Source organism: Panthera uncia, chromosome B4 (assembly GCF_023721935.1).
Source record: "Panthera uncia isolate 11264 chromosome B4, Puncia_PCG_1.0, whole genome shotgun sequence".
Taxonomy (NCBI): Eukaryota; Metazoa; Chordata; class Mammalia; order Carnivora; family Felidae; genus Panthera; species Panthera uncia.
This window is the reverse complement of record NC_064809.1, coordinates 26459359-26476590: the sequence shown is the minus strand read 5'-3', so window position 1 is coordinate 26476590 and position 17232 is coordinate 26459359. Positions and strand designations below refer to the sequence as shown.

Sequence of the window (17232 nt, the reverse complement as noted above, 5' to 3'; positions counted from 1 at the left end):
ACATCAATCTCTTATTTCAAGGCCTGTATCACAACAGCCGGATTCCTCAAATGGTCTTATTCACGCTGGTCTTTTCCTTTTCAAGCCATTCTCTGGTGCCAAAGTGATCTTTATAAATCAATCTTTTAAAAAAAGTCGCATTCTTTGACTTCCCTGCTTCAAACCTTTCAATAGCTTCCCTACTGCATTCAAGATCAAGCCTAAACCCAACAGCATGGGGATAGTTATTGGCATTTTGCCCCATCTCTCCTCTTCAATGTCTACCATTTCCTTCTACCATTTCCTCCTTCTGCAGTGTTCACTTAAGGTACCCCACACACTGTGAACTTTGACTATCTTCTTGTCTCTGACTGGAATGCCCACCTTCTCATTTTCTGCCCCGAACACTCCCATTCATCCTCCCATAGGTCTGCGAAGACTTCTGACTTTCCATGGTAGGTATCTCCTCCACCTCCGTATTACCTTACTTCAACATCTGTGAAAGAACGTAATTCACGGTGTTGTAATAACTTAACAATATGGAAGAATATCTGTCTTCCAGATATTGAGGACAGGGACTATTACTATTCACTGTGATCTCAAGTCCACTGACAGTCCTTCCAATTAGTCCCTATTTCCTTCTTCTTCTTCTTCTTCTTCTTTTTTTTTTTTTTTTTGATATAGGCTCTGCCTAGACCACCTCACCCACTTTTCCCTTTGTAACTACCACTTACACATTCTTGTCTCTGATTTTTACGGAGTCCAGACTGTTGTCTAAATGCTTATTGTAAAAATAAAGTCAAATTATCACATTTTATGAAGTTTAAGTATAAATCCTTCCCTAGTTCTCTGCCCCTAATAACACTCAACCATTAAGTTTGGTACTTATGTTTTCATACATTTTTAAGGCATATACAAATATTTGCATTTCTCCACAGATAAACATTTTTTACACAAAATTACCAAAATCATATTTCACATTGTTTTATAATATGCCTTTAAAAATTTAATACACTGGGGATATCTGTATCAGTATATGTCTACCTCATTTTAAAAGTAACTGTGTAAAAAAAAAATAAAAGTAACTGTGTAAGTATTCTTGTTAATTTATCACAGTTTAGCCAATTCTCTACTGATATTCAGATGGTTTACCTCCTGTCACTATTACAAACAATACCGCAATATTATCTGCATACGATGTCTTTGATTTTTATGCAAGTATATCCCTGCAGCTGATCACTAAGAGGAGAGACTGAATTTAAGATTGATAGAGAAGTCTGATAAAAGATGAAGAAATCTGCTTAAAAAGCTGGGAGAGGTACAATCTAAAGTATTTACAGCTCTGGCCTGAACAACAGTAGGTAAAAATGATGAGGACAAAGTTGTGAAGGGGGAACAAAAAGTTCAGGAAGTTTAAATGCATTCCCTCATAAAAGGTTTACCAAACCTACGAATAACACAAAGTTGAGACTGAAAAGTAGTAAGTGCCAATATTTTATGACAGACTCAATTTCAATGGTCTTGATGACATAATCTGGTAAGCATAAACTTAATAAAAAAAAACTAAGACTAAATACTGTCCTGCACTTAAAATCGAAAACAACATCGGGGCACCTGGGTGGTTCAGTCGGTTAAGTGCCTGGCTCCTGACTTCGGCTCAGGCCATGATCTCACAGGTTCATGAGTTCCAGCCCCACACCGGGCTCCGTGCAGACAGTGCGGAGCCTGCTCAGGATTCTCTGTTTCCCTCTCTCTCTGCCCCTCCCCTGCTCGCTTGCTCGCTCTCTCTCTCTCAAAATAAATACACATTAAAAAAAAATAAAATAAATAAAGACACAATGACATAATGGGGAAGAAAATTAACCTAGTAGCAGTTACATAAAAGAGGTCCAAAAGTTTGATTTGATGAAAGCTCAAAATGAGTCAAAGCGACGTCTTCACCTCTGGGATGTGCACAGGGAATGAACAGATACATATACATCTATAAAATTCCAAACTTCATGGAAACAAATGTTCTTAAAAACCCAAATTCAAGGGATAACAGCATTTCTTTACTATTTACTGGTCGGGCCACGTATGGAGTATATGTTCTACTGTGGCCATAATGGATATGAAGGATACTGATGAAACAGAGACCACCTGGCGAGGAGGGGTAAAAGGTCTAGAAGCTGACAGAGAATTACTGTAGATTAAGCGGGATTTGCAGCCTGAAGGAAAACTAATGAGAACCTGAATGCTGTCTTCAACTCTTAACAGCAAACCCTCTGTTCGTGCAGCACTTCAGTTTTCCAAGCCTCTACAAATACGCTCTATTTCAAATCTCAGAATAAGCTTTGTGATGGAGCAGGTATCATTACCGGTAAAAAAGAAAAAAAAACCTTGCACAAAATCAAATATCTAATAAGCTGGATAGCATCTTCTAGAATGCTATCTGTTATCTGATTGCCTAGCCTCTGTCCCCCTTGTTTAAGTGATAGCACACCCCAGCTGGCAGGAAACCACTCTATGAGGTTGCAGGGGGCTGTCAATATTGTTATCCTACCTAGGATACTGACCCTCATCCCCTCGGAGAGACTAAGATTATCAGACTATTTTGGAAAGCTCCTCTTGGTCCAAGAGGTGGGGGTGTGATCAATCAAAAGCTCCTTCTCAGAATTCTTCAAATTTAGGTATAAGATTATCTTATTCTTCCCTTTGGAAAAGGCTATACGCATGTAAACTTGAAGCTGCTGGGGGTCATGCCTCCATGCAGAAGAATCTGAGATAAGGAGGCCACCAAAAAACAGCTGAAGAAAACACTACCGCACATTGACCATATCCACCCTGTTGACCTTAAAGAAGTTGGCTCTTTCTGGAGTTTGGTTACATGGGTTGGTACATTCTCCCCTTTCTACTTAAGCTAATTTGACTTAGCTTCTGTCACCTGCATCCCAAAGAGTATAATACACTATATACACTATATATTCTTACTCTTAAAATCGGGGTTCTTTTCCACTACTCAAATGAAAGCTATGTCAAATAGGAAGGTGCAGTTACTTCCTTCTCTTTTTAAAAATGGAAAAGAAATTCAAATGATGATTTTGTTGCACACAAGAGTCCCTGTACATTTAGCCAGTTATATGATACAAAATGAAACACATTTTCTAACAAAAACAACAAAGCTGTACTAAATGAAGAGTACAGCCTTGGAATCAGGTTTTTTCCTTATCACTGCTACTTAATAGATGGATAAGTTTGAGCTAGCCACTTGGACTAGCCTGTTTTCTCATCTATAAACGAGTAATAACTCCTTCCATACCAACTTTACAGAGTTCTATTTTCTCAAAGAGCATATGAAAATACTCCCAAATTTAAACCACTATTCAGATGCTAAATTAAAACAGCTTCTTTGGCAGAATTCTTACTCAAGTTTTCAGAGTTACTTAAGAATTTTTAACAGAAGCAGCTTCTACCAAAGACAATCCAATCAGTATTTCCATGAAAAGTCATATTAAGTAACACTTCCACTCCCTGTCAACAAGACCCTTTATTTACAATCTGAGAAGAAAAATCCTACCATTTATTTTAGGGGGGAACATTTTACTTGTTCAGTCTACTATAAAACTACTACCAGAAGTAATTTTATCTCTTAAAACTACAGCTCCAAGAAATGGTAGAAATAAACATTTTGCCTATTCACTCGAGATCTAAATTAACTCGATATGTAACCTTACACAGTTGCTCGGTTCTTTTAGCTTCTTTCTACACCTGTTAAGTGGAGACAATGAAACATTTTTTGCTAGATTGTTTTAAAAATTGTAAAGAAGATACAGCTCTTGGGGGGTCACAACAGGGCTTCAATAATACGCAAAGAAGCATATAAATTTAGAACGTCTCCGGGTCGACAGCCTGCCAGTGAATGCAAACCCGTTACCAGGTTACTAAAACGGCCAAAAGAATAAAGCAAAAGGCAATAATTTTCACAGGCAGAATCCTACATTTGGAAGCGGGGAATACTGTTACTCATTAATGCTTCAATACACCCGTCCTCCAACAGCTTGTAAATCAGATACATTTGTGAATGAAGCAACTGACCGATATGTGGCATCACTGTTATCACTGTATTTTATCAAAGTATAAAATATAAGCAAACTGTGCTCGTGGCCTGAACTTCACAAAGATTTAAACAACTTCATTACTGTGCACAGGCCTCCCCGAATTAACATCACACCCCACTACTACCATGAGCAACGGGTGGCTCTAAGTTCCCCTAGTGAGATTAGAGGAGGATGGGACACAACCTCACCCTATTGCCAAAGGCTCCTCGGCCGTGTCCACAGGCCACGCGCTCGCCCGCGATCCCAGTCTCTTCCCCCTTCCCTCGCCCGCGGTGGGTCGCGGCTACAGAGCAAACCGAGGACACGGCGCCATCACCTGTGTCCACGCTCCCCGACGACTGCTCTTCTCTTTTAATTTCTGCGGCCACAGTTCTTGGGCAACTGAGAAGCCTGTGGATAGGACGCAGCACTTGACTTCTCTGAGCACATAGGGGTAAACTGGCCAACAACCCCACTGCGCGAGCCGCCATTGTCAAAGTAACAGAGGCAGGAAGACGAAAAGGGCATCTGGCTCCTGCGCGTGCGTGCTGAGGAGTAAGGAACGGGAAGCCTAGAGGGTCAAACTAGGCGAAAGTTGCCGGACTGAAGATGCCTTTGCTTTCAGATTCGTTTCGGTTTTGTTCTCCCACGGTTCTCTAAAAAGAAGAGCCCCCCGTAGAACGAGCCCACCACCTACTCTTTCAAATAGAGTCATGAAAATAGAACCGGACCTCAAGGTCACAGGGAAGGAGCACTTATTTGGAAATCTATACTTAAGAGTAGAGTAAGTGATAACACTTTTTCTTTATCAGACCTTTACACGTACTGGCTCTCAACCCTTACAACAACTCTGTGAGATGGGAACTATTATTATCGCCGTTTATTTACGGGGAGACTGAGGCGTATGCAAGTTAAGTAACATTTGTAAAGTTACACAGCCAGTCCGGGACAGAGATGGGAGTTAAACCTAGATTACCTGGTGCAAAGTTTTCCTTTTTTCTTATAACAAGTTTACTGAGATTTAGTTCATATTCTACACAATTCACCACTTTAGGTGTCCCATTCAGTGGTTGTGAGTATACCACAAAGTTGTGCAACAATAGGCATAATCATTTTTAGAACACTTTCATCAGCTCCAGAAGAAACCTTGTGCCCATTAGCTATCACTCCCCCAGTCCCCACATTCCCCCCAGCCCTGAATAACCACTTATCTACTTTTTGTCTCCATGCTTTTGCCTTTTCTAGACATTTCATAGAAATAGAATCATGCAATATGTGTTTTTTTGTGACTGGCCTCCTTCACTTGGCATAATACTTTCAAGGTTCTTCTATGCTGTAGCATCTGTCACCACTTCATTCCTTTCTATGGCCAAATAATATTCCATCACATGGTGTTAAAAGATAAGTTGGGGCATATTAAAAATTTTAAGAGATTGTTTGAACAAAAATAAATTCAAATCAGGCAACATCCAATCTAGCAGACAGAAAGGGCGTTTATAGGCAGAAGGGAAGACTTGAAAATATAAATGAAAGATTTTCACAGGCAGAAGAGAGCAGGAACAAGGAAGTAATAGTGAGCAAAAAACACACTGGTTTGCATAAAGTTACTTTCCTTTAGGGGATGTCCCAGTTTATCAGGCAAATAAACTGGTTCTAATCAGGTGATTTCTGATTGATGGGCTTAAGATTCTATTTCTGGGAGAGTTGAAACTGTAATTAGGTTTTGTTTTGGTTACATGAGGCTTACACAAGTGACTCTATCTGGGGCCTGTTGTCCTATTTTTAACAATGGATATGCCACATATGGTTGCCCATTTCTGTTGTTTCTGTCTTTTGGATATTATAAATAATGCTGCTATGAACATCCATTATCAGTTTTTATATGAACATATGTTTTCACTTCTCTTGGCCATATACCTATGAGTAGAAGTGCTGGGCTGTATGGTAATTCTGTGTTTAATCTTTCGAGGAAATGTCAGGCTATTTTCCAAAGCAGCTGCATGATTTTCATTCCCACTAGTAGTGTAAGAAGTTTCCAATTTCTGCGCATTCTTACCAATACTTGTTATTTTCTTTTTTTTTTTTTTTTTTAACGTTTATTCATTTTGAGAGACAGAGACAGAGCATGAGCAGGGGAGGGGCAGAGAGCAAGGGAGACACAGAATCTGAAGCAGGCTCCAGGCTCTGAGCTGTCTGCACAGAGCCTGATGTGGGGCTCAAACCCATGAACCCATGAGATCATGACCTGAGCCAAAGTCAGATGCTTAGCTGACTGAGCCACCCAGGTAGCCCTTCTGGGGTTTTTTTTGTGTGTGTTTTAATAGCCTTGCTAATGGGTATGAGTGGTATCCCACTTTTGATTTGCATTTGATGAATGTTGAGCTCTCTTCATAGGATTATTGGTCATTTGTGTATTTTCTTTGGAAAAATGTTTATTGAGATCCTTTGCCCATTTTTAACTGAATTATTTTACTACTGTTTTAAGAGTTCTTTACATACTCTGGATATGTCTTTATCAGATGTATGATTTGCAAACACTTGATCCTATTCTGTGGGTTTAACTTCATTTACTTGATAGTGTCCTTTGAAACATAAAAGTTGATTTTGATGAAATCTAATTTTTTTCTTTTGTTGCTTGGGTTTTAGTGTTATATCTAAGAAACATTGCCTACCCCAAGGTTGTGAAGATTTATCCCTATGTTTGCTTCTAAGATTTTAACATTTTTAGCTCATACATTTAGGTCTTTGATTAATTTTGAGTAAATTTTTGTATATAGTATGAGTTAGGCATCTGATTTCATGGTTTTGGATGTGGATATTCAATTTGTCCCAGTACTATTTGTTTAAAAGACTCTACTTTGCCCATTAAATGGCATTGGCATATTTGTTGAAGTCAGATGATCACAGATACCTGTGCTTATTTCTGGATTCTCAATTCTATTTCATTGATCTATATGTTTATCCTTACATCAGTACCACCCTGTCTTGATCAATGTTGCTTTGCAGAAAGTTTTTTAAAATTGAGAAGTGAGTTTTCCAACCTTGTTCATTTTTTCCAAAATTACTTTAGAAACTGTTATGAGCCCCTGTATTTCCATATAAATTTTATTATCAGCTTCTCAGTTGCTTCCAAAAAGGCAGCTGAGATTTTGAGAGTAATTGTGCTGAATCTGTAGATCAACTTCAGGAGTATCGTCATCTTTAACAACATTAGATCTAAAATGTGAACATGGGAGGGCCTTCCATTTGCTTAGGTCTTCTTTAATTTCTTTCAACAATGTTTTCCAGTGTTCAGTGTATAAGTCTTGTACTTATTAAATGTACTTATTTCTAAGTATTTTATTCTTTGTGATGCTACTATAGATGGAATTATTTTCTTATTTTTCTTTAGATTGTTCATTGCAAGGGTGTAGAAACACAGTTGGTTTTTGTATGTTTATATTGTATCCAGTAGCATTGATGACTCAGTTTCAGCTTTAATAATTTTTGTTTTTTGTTTTTGTTTTGTTTTGTTTGTAGCTGTGTTAGATTTTTCTATATACAAGATAATCTGCAAAGAGAGACAGTTTTATTTCTTCCTTTATGGTTTGGAAGCTTTTATTTAATTTTCTTACTTAATCACTCTGGCTAGAACCTCCAGCAAAATGTTGAATTGAAGTGGTGAGAATGACCATCCTGTATTGTTCCTGTTCTTAGTGGAAAAGCATCCAGTCTTCCTGTATAGTTTATGATGTTAGTTGTGGGTGTTTTGTAAATACCCTTTACCAGGTTGAAGAAGTTCTCTTCCCTTTCTGTTTGTTAAGCATTTTTATCATGAAAGGACATTGGATTGTTTTGTTTTTTTCCTACATCTATCGAGATGATAAGTGCATTCTTTTAATGTGGCATATAACATTAATTAATATTCAGCCTTTAAACCAATCTTGCATTTCTCTAATAATCCTACTGGTCATGGTGTGTAATTCTTTTTACATGTTGCTGCATTCAGCTTACCTGTAGTTTTGCTCTAACCTCTTAACCAGTTTGCCTCTCTCTCATGCTCCATACAGTCTGTTCTCATCCCATTGGCTACAGTGTAGTGATCATTCCATTCTTCTTTTCATTTTTCTCCATTTTATTTATTTATATATTTATTTAAATATATGAAATTTATTGTCAAATTGGTAACCATACAACACCAAGTGTTCATCCCAAGAGTTGCCCTCTTCAATACCCATCACTCACCCTCCCCTCCCTTCCACCCCCCATGAGCCCTCAGTTTGTTCTCAGTTTTTAAGAGTCTCTTATGCTTTGGCTCTCTCCCACTCTAACCTCTCTCTCTCTTTTTTTTTCCTTCCCCTCCCCCATGGGTTTCTGTTAAGTTTCTCAGGATCCACATAAGAGTGAAAACATATGGCATCTGTCTTTCTCTGTATAGCTTATTTCACTTAGCATAACACTCTCCAGTTCCATCCACATTGCTACAAAGGGCCATATTTCATTCTTTCTCATTGCCACGTAGTACTCCATTGTGTATATAAACCACAATTTCTTTATCCATTCATCAGGTGATGGACATTTAGGCTCTTTCCATAATTTGGCTATTGTTGAGAGTGCTGCTATAAACATTGGGGTACAAGTGTCCCTTGGGTAAATTCCTAGCAGTGCTACTGCTGGGTCATAGGGTAGGTCTATTTTTAATTTTTTGAGGAACCTCCACACTGTTTTCCAGAGCAGCTGGACCAGTTTGCATTCCCAGCAACAGTGCAAGAGGGTTCCCGTTTCTCCACATCCTCTCCAGCATCTATAGTCTCCTGATTTCTTCATTTTGGCCACTCTGACTGGCGTGAGGTGATAGCTGAGTGTGGTTTTGATTTGTATTTCCCTGATGAGGAGCGACGCTGAGCATCTTTTCATGTGCCTGTTGGCCATCCGGATGTCTTCTTTAGAGAAGTGTGTATTCATGTCTTCTGCCCATTTCTTCACTGGATTATTTGTTTTTCGGGTGTGGAGTTTGGTGCGTTCTTTATAGATTTTGGATACTAGCCCTTTGTCCGATGTCATTTGCAAATATCTTTTCCCATTCCGTTGGTTGTCTTTTAGTTTTGTTCATTGTTTCCTTTGCTGTGCAGAAGCTTTTTACCTTCGTGAGGTCCCGATAGTTCATTTTTGCTTTTAATTCCCTTGCCTTTGGGGATATGTCAAGTAAGAAATTGCTATGGCTGAGGTCAGAGAGGTCTTTTCCTGTTTTCTCCTCTAGGGTTTTGATGGTTTCCTGTCTCACATTCAGGCCCTTTATCCACTTTGAGTTTATTTTTGTGAATGGTGTGAGAAAGTGGTCTAGTTTCAACCTTCTGCATGTTGCTGTCCAGTTCTCCCAGCACCATTTGTTAAAGAGACTGTCTTTTTTCCATTGGATATTCTTTCCTGCTTTGTCAAAGATGAGTTGGCCATACTTTTATGGGTCTAGTTCTGGTGTTTCTATTCTATTCCATTGGTGTATGTGTCTGTTTTTGTGCCAATACCATGCTGTCTTGATGATGACAGGTTTGTAGTACAGGCTAAAGTCTGGGATTGTGATGCCTCCTGCTTTGGTCTTCTTCTTCAAAATTACTTTGGCTATTCGGGGCCTTTTGTGGTTCGATATGAATTTTAGGATTACTTGTTCTAGCTTCGAGAAGAATGCTGGTGCAATTTTGACTGGGATTGCATTGAATGTGTATATATTTTCAAAACCCTCCAGGGACTTCTTCCCACTCCAGAGTAAAAGCTAAAAACTTACAAGATCTGTTGTAAGCCAGCCTTCCACTTCTTCTAGAGCACATTTCCTGTCACTCTCTGCCCCATCTACTCTGCTCTTTCTAATACTAGTCTCCTTGATATTTCTCAAAATTCCAAGAAAGTTTGCACCTCAGGACATTAGCATTTGCTGTATTCTCTTCCTTGGTTGTTTTTCTCCCATATGCCTTACTGCTTTACTTCCTTCATGTCTCTTCAAATATTGCCTCATGAGAGAAGAATTTTTTTGATCACCTTATACAATAACAATGCTTTTACCCCCCAAATATGGCTTGGTATTCCCCATCCTCCTAACCTGCTCTTTTTTGATAGCATATTTTGCCACCTGACATTCTATATATATTTATATGCTTGTTTTACTTATTACCTGTTTTTCTTCAAGTACAGCATAAGCTCAATTAAATATGTTTACATATTTATTGGACAAATATTATTGATTTAATACTATGGGCAATGTTCTAGATGCTGGAGATAAAATGAAAACAAAAACAAGCTCTTATGAAGCTTATCTTTTAGTAGGGAGAGACATTCAATAAACAAATATAATTAAAATAGAGAGTATGTCAGTGGTGATAAGTAGAATAGAGAAAGATTTTGCAAAAAAATATGGAGGCCACTAATATTGTTGATAAAAGCAGTTTTAATGGAAGATGGATAATGAAAACCCAATTGGAATGGGTTCAAATGCAAATGAGAGGAGACAAAACTGATAACACAGAAAACTGTTTTAGGGATTTTACTACTAAGGTGAGGGAGTAGGTGAGTAGAGAAGTGGGTTATGAAGAAATAGCATGTTTGTTCGCTGATCAAAGCAATCCGGCAGAGCTAGAACATAGGCGCTATGGTAGACAGAAGAGAAAATTGCTGAGCTACGTCCTCTAGTAGTTCTTGTGAGAGGATGGAATCTAGTTCCCAAGTGGAGGGACTGGAGAAATCTGTACCCTGTGGAAACGATGTAAGTAGACAGTATGTTTGTTAAACGAATGACTCACGGTTGATCCAAATAGTAAAGTACTTGCCCCAGAAAATTCCAACGAGTGGCCCTGCATCATGGGGCTTTCCCTGATCTCCTTTGTGAACTGAAGTCATCTTTGTATGTAGTATAGTCAACTAGGTTATAGTCTACCATATTAAATTTGGGTTCAAGGGCTGACTTGTTATCATTTTCTAGAGACTGTTGCAACAATTCTTTTACGTGGAAGCACTTTAATGTGATATATCAGAAAACCAACTCAAATTATGTAAATTTAAAATACACACTCATGACTTTTACCCACCATTTCCATTTCTGGGAGTTTACCCTATAGATAGACTTGCACAAGTGAGCAATATTATGTATACAATCAGGTTCACCGCAGCATTAAATGTAAAAGCAGAAAAATGGAAATAACTTCAGTATCAGTTGTTGGTTATATCTGCTAGGGTACAGACATACCGTGAAACTCTCTTCCTTTATTACAAAGAATGAGTTACTTTGCCTAGAGAGTACTTTTGTCATGAGAAGACTTCAAATTTTTACATCATAGAATTCTAACTATATACAATATTTTACAGTAAGCATGTCTCAATATATTAACTTTACCATTAAAAAATTCCATATAGGACATTTCAAAGATATGGTAATGTTTTATTTTTTAAACTGTGTGGCAGGGCCACGTGTGTTCACTACATTAGAATTCTTCTTACTATACACATATTTGTAAATATTATTTTGTATCTACTTAATATTTAATAAAAGTTATACCCATGATACCTGATTCTTTTATTGTTAATGACTTCTCTTTAATTTTTTTTAATGTTTATTTATTTCTGAGACAAAGAGAGACAGAGCATGAGTGGGGGAGGGGCAGAGAGAGAGAGGGACACAGAATCCGAAGCAGGCTCCAGGCTCTGAGCTGTCAGCACAGAGCCCGACATGGGGCTCGAACTCACAGTCTGCGAGATCATGACCTGAGCTGAAGCCAGACGCTCAACTGAATGAGCCACCCAGGAGCCCCTAATGACTTCTCTTTAAATAGGCTAATACTGGGGTACCTGTATGGCTCAGTTGGTTAAGCAACCGACTCTGTATTTTGGCTCAGGTCATGAACTCATGAGTTCGAGCCCCACATCGGGCTCTGTGCAGACAGTGTGGAGCCTGCTTGGGATTCTCTCTCTCCTTCTCTCTTTGCCCCTCCTGTGCTTGCTCTCTCTCTCCCAAAATAAGTAAAATAAACTTAAAAAAAAAGAAAAGGCTAGTGCAAATAAATCTTTGTTCAAAAGTTGGGGGTTCTAGTTAGCTGAGGTCAGTTCATTCGGGTTTCTCTATGTCTATCAATAACTGTCTGCATAGATTCTCTCAAATACAGGAAGAAAGAACCAAACTTCCAGGTACTACTGAATATTTGTTACAGATAGTGGCCTGAATTTTTTTGTTTACTAAGTGTATCTACTATTAAGGACTGAATTGTGTCCTCCAAAAAAGATATGTTGAAGTCCTCTGGTTGTCTTTCTGAGCTCTAGGCATCCCATTTTTTTCCAGAAGTTCAAGCCAGGAGGCCTATCATGAATTGCAGCTTGGATATCAGCATGCTGATCCCGACCACTCACTAAAATTCAGTCTTCTTAGAATTTTCCAGAATTTATAGGCTCCAAATAAAATTGTCTAAGTGATTTCTCATGGTTATATTATGCAGAGAAATAAACTGTTCCTATGGTGTATCCATAGAAAGGATGTTGTAATCTTTCACCAGTTCTCATATATCTATGAGATATAAATGAGATCGTCTTTCAATATTTAGAGCAATCGCTCAGGCTCTCATATTCAGATTGGCAGCATTCATTGTTTCCCGAGTCTGTCTACCTCAGATATGCACGAATCCTCTGCACAGGCTTCTGCCTTCCAAATGTTCTGTCAGCACCACCAGAACAGATGAATCTGACCATTTCTGACTACGCTCGCCCGTTCTCTGCTGCTGCTGTTCCAGTTATGGCCACATGGGGACACTGTTGAAAACTGGAGATCAGAATCATCCAAAGCTAGCATGAGGTTATGCAGTCATACCTGTGTCCCAATGTCCTAATGAAAATAGCTTATTCTGGGGCACCTGGGTGGCTCAGTCGGTTGAGTGTCCAACTTCGGCTCAGGTCATGATCTCACAGTCCATGAGTTCGAGCCCCGCATCCAGCTCTGGGCTGACAGTTCAGAGCCTGGAGCCTGCTTCGGATTCTGTGTCTCCCCCTCTCTCTGCGAGTCCCTCGCTCACGCTCTGTCTCTCTTTCTCTCTCAAAAATAAATACATGTTTAAAAAAATACCTTACACTGATTTGTAACTCACTACGGACCTATGCTACATTGTGTCTAACTGCATCGTCTTACTTAAACCTCACAATATGCCCGTGAATGTTATTATTGTTCCTACTTTATAGATGCAAAAACACATGTGGAAAGATGAGGTAAAACGACCAAGATCGCAAAGTTGTCACTCTCAGGTCTGACTGACTTTCTAGTCACCACGATTATAAGTCCATCCCTTCAATATGTTTGTGCTTGTGACCTAGTAATTCTACTTCTGGATTAGAGATACACTTCAAGGTTTACACACAAGGCTTTCAACACAGTATATGATGTAGGGTTATTAGAGACAATCTAGAGGTTCAACAAGGAGTGACTAATTCATTTAGAATCTAATACATTAATTTATTAAGTGAATAATACCAGCCAGTCACAGCTCTAAGTATCTCGTTTCTTGACTCAGGTAACCCCCACAAGACCCTAGGATATAGGTATTCCATTATTATAAAACACTCCATTATTTTAGGTACCACTGAGAAAAATGCTGCCAATTAACCTGGGACACAATGCTTTTTCACTGTCGATGGTTTTAGAGATTTTAAAATATGGGTAAGCACACTTTGGTTTCGGAGATTTTAAAATATGGGGAAAGTGTTTATCTTAGACTTACTAAAATAAGCTATTACCTCTTGTTCTATGGGTAAGGAAACTGAGGCACAGCGAGATTAAATAATTTGCTCCATGTTTAAAAACAAAACAAAAGACTGTAAGCAAAGACAGAACAGTGATCAGTGTTCAACAGTCCCATCTTGATAGATCTCTGTGTGTCTCTCTCTACCTCTCTCTGAAGGAAAAGTATAATATTTTAACAATATTAAAAAAATAAAAACTACCTAAGATCCTCAAAGTGATTTGGGCACCTCAGAATACATGGAGGACTTTTGGACAGGCCTGAAATCATAGGAAACATTTCCATCCGGACTATAAGAATGTCTTTAATTCAATGGATTGCATAGAACTCTGAGCTACAAAGAAAGAGTTCTGGGCCACCTGAATGGCTCAGTCGTTGAGCGACCGACTTCAGCTCAGGTCATGATCTCACGGCTCGTGGGTTTGAGCCCTGGGTTGAGAGCACAGAGCCTACTTGGGATTTTCTTTCTCCCGCTCTCTCTGCCCTTCTCCCACTCATTCATTCATTGATTCATTCATTCTTTCTCTCTCAAAAATAAATAAATATTAAAAAAATTTAAAAAAGAGAGTTCTGTATCTTCTTCACTACCCTCTGAAATGCTTTATGCAAATAAGTAGCATTGACAACTTTTCTCTTTCCTGTATGATTTTTTTCTCTTAAAAATTTTTTATTTATTTATTTTGAGAGAGAGAGAGAGAGAGGAGAGCTCTAGCAGGGGAGGGGTAGAGAGAAAGGGAGACAGAGAATCCCGAGCAGCCTCTTAGCTGCCTGACATGGGGCTCGAACTCATGAGCCATGAGATCATGACCTGAACCAAAACCAAGAGTCAGATGTTCACTGACCGAGCCACCCAGGTGCCCCTCCTGTATGATTTTTTTTTTTTCCTAAGCAATTGCTGCTATTTTGAGACTATGAATGGTCGATTGGATTTAGCCTCATGTACAAGTGCTTATAAATAAATGTTTTGAAAATGTGAACGTCAGCTTTTGGGATGTCACCCTAATGTGGCTGCAGTTTGAGTTTGCATATTCTAGACTAAGTGTTTTTTCTCTTTTTGGGAGGATAGGCTTTCTAAAGTTGGTCCAGGGACCTGATTCTCGCTTCAGAAGCATCTGGTAAGCTTATTAAAATACAAGAGTTCTGGGCGTTACCTGCAGGCTTATTAATCTGACTGTCTAGGGGTGGGATTCAGGAATCTGCATTTTTTGGAAGCTGTTAGGTGTGCTAAAACTTGAGAGGCACCGCTGAAGGCCATCACTGCATGTGTATGTGATCCCATGGAAGTCTAGCTTTTCTGAAGAGGTTGTTTTACCACGTGAAAAACACCTCACATAGTCGAGTTATCGCTAGATTACTGTTGCTTTTCTCCCTGGAGAACAGGTTAATGCTGTCTTGCCATATGCAGAATAACAACAACAACAACAACAACAACAACAACAACAGTAACAATACTAATAATAACTGTTACAGCTGCTGAATTCGCTTATACTAATTTTTTGCTCGGATTACAAAGAGTTCTACAGATTCGTAGATACTGTATGTCAATTTTGATTGTGAAGCCAACTTTAATACGGAGTTCTATGAACTTAGATCCTAACCAGCCCACGCACTCAGACACACAGTCATCAGGGCAGAAATACGCATTTCTCTTCTTGCCACATTTTCTTTAAGTTTGTATTTATTTTTGAGAGACAGAGAAAGAGAGAGTGAAGGGGTGGGGCCAGAGAGAAGGAGAGAGAGAATCTCAAGCAGACTCTACACTGTCGACACGGAGCCCCATGTGGGGGCTTGAACTCACAAAGCATGAGATCATGACCTGAACCAAAGAGACCGACTACACCGACTGTGCCGCCCAGGCGCCCCTCTTGTTGCCACATTTTAAAAAAATTTTAGTATTTATTTATTTTCGAGAGAGAGAGTGACAGAGCACAAGTTGAGGAGGGGCAGAGAGAGAGGGAGATACAGAATGTGAAGCAGGCTCCAGGTTCTGAGCTGTCAGCACGGAGCCCGACGCGGGGCTCGAACTCACGAACTGAGCTGAAGTCGGACGCTTACCCAACTGAGCCACCCAGGCGCCCCTCTTCTTGCCACATTTAATACTGTATTTTCTTTGAAAAAGGAAAGGAAGAAAGAACAAAGAAAAGATCCTTTGAAGAGGGAAGAGGGAAGTGAGTTTGCTTTGCCGCGTTGCTTTCTTCTGTGGGTTGCTCACTCTCAGAGCCATCTGTCACTGGCTCCTTTGCCCACCCCTGAGAAAATGTTGCAGCCACCAAGCTACAGGGAGACTGTCTTCCTGTGATCAGAAATGCCTGCACCGGGCAGCAAGGCAGAGGAAACCAGCCTCCAGCTGGATGAAGACCATTGTCTGGGAACAGTATGATCCTTCCCCTAGGGACAGAGCCCGCATTTCCACCCCCACCCCCCACCTCCTCATCAAGCCACTTCTGCTTGGTCTGTGGCAACCCAGCTGGGCTAGGAAAAGAGAAGCCTGCCTGTTGAGCCTCGTAGCTACAGGCTCCGAGACATTAAAAGTTAGGCTTATTCCAATCTGTCCCAGTATTCTAAAAAATAAGCCCTCCATTCAGTTCCCTGAGACATAAACTAGGCCTTTATATGGACCTTTCTAAAGAGGCTGGCAAGACCTTCCTAAAACCTCTGCACACTATGTAAAACATTCAATTATTTCTTAGTTGGGTTTTTCCTTAAAAATGTCCTGTTCCTTATCAATTTTAGATATTTTCCCAAGAACCCTCGGGAGATTTGCAGAGGGATAATCCAGTTTACATGGTAAAAATGAAACCATTACCACATAACTAATGATGCAAGAAATAAAGTATAATAAAAGCAGCACTGAAGAAAACCGGAAGGTTTGGTATCTTAAAAAGAAAAGCCACAGCAAGATTACTTAGACCCACTGAATCAGTTCCCCAGGTTTCTCCACGCACTGACCCGGGGTTTCTGTTCCTAACCAGAGCCCAATTCAGGTGAAAGAAAATCCCAACCACCACCAAGTTCTATTCTATCCCCCCCCCCCACCCGCCCCATGGAGGATATTAAATTTTTTTACCCTATATGCCATTTTCCTCTCTTACTATTTTCTCCATTTAAACGTTGGAATAGTAACCATATTTACTAAGCATTCTGGTTTCCTGAATAAGAAAACCACAGCTCAGAAGGATGAAGTAGCTTTTCCAAATCACACAGCAAATAAAAGGCAAAAAAAGAAAAAAAAAAAAACACATCTGGACATTACATAGCACTAAATCATGTTCTTTCACCCCAGACTAGTATCAGGAAAAAAAGATTGTGCAGTTGATTATATTTGATTACAGTATATTTATGGGAACTAGATAAAGCAACATTTCTTTATATTATTCTTCTCTAAAAGGAGCCCCAGGGGCACCTGGGTGGCTCAGTCGGTTGAGCATCTGACT

General features: G+C 39.5%; 1 protein-coding gene across 1 annotated transcript in view; it reads right to left on the bottom strand.

Moving 5' to 3' along the window:
• Nucleotides 1–4577, bottom strand: part of MTPAP (mitochondrial poly(A) polymerase) — a 32856-nt gene extending 28279 nt beyond the window's left edge. Inside the window, exon 1 of the mRNA XM_049624755.1 lies at nt 4393–4577. Within this exon, the coding sequence (XP_049480712.1) occupies nt 4393–4546 (154 nt within the window). The 5' untranslated portion in view covers nt 4547–4577. The remainder of the gene's footprint in view (nt 1–4392) is intronic.
• Nucleotides 4578–17232: the final 12655 nt, after the last annotated feature.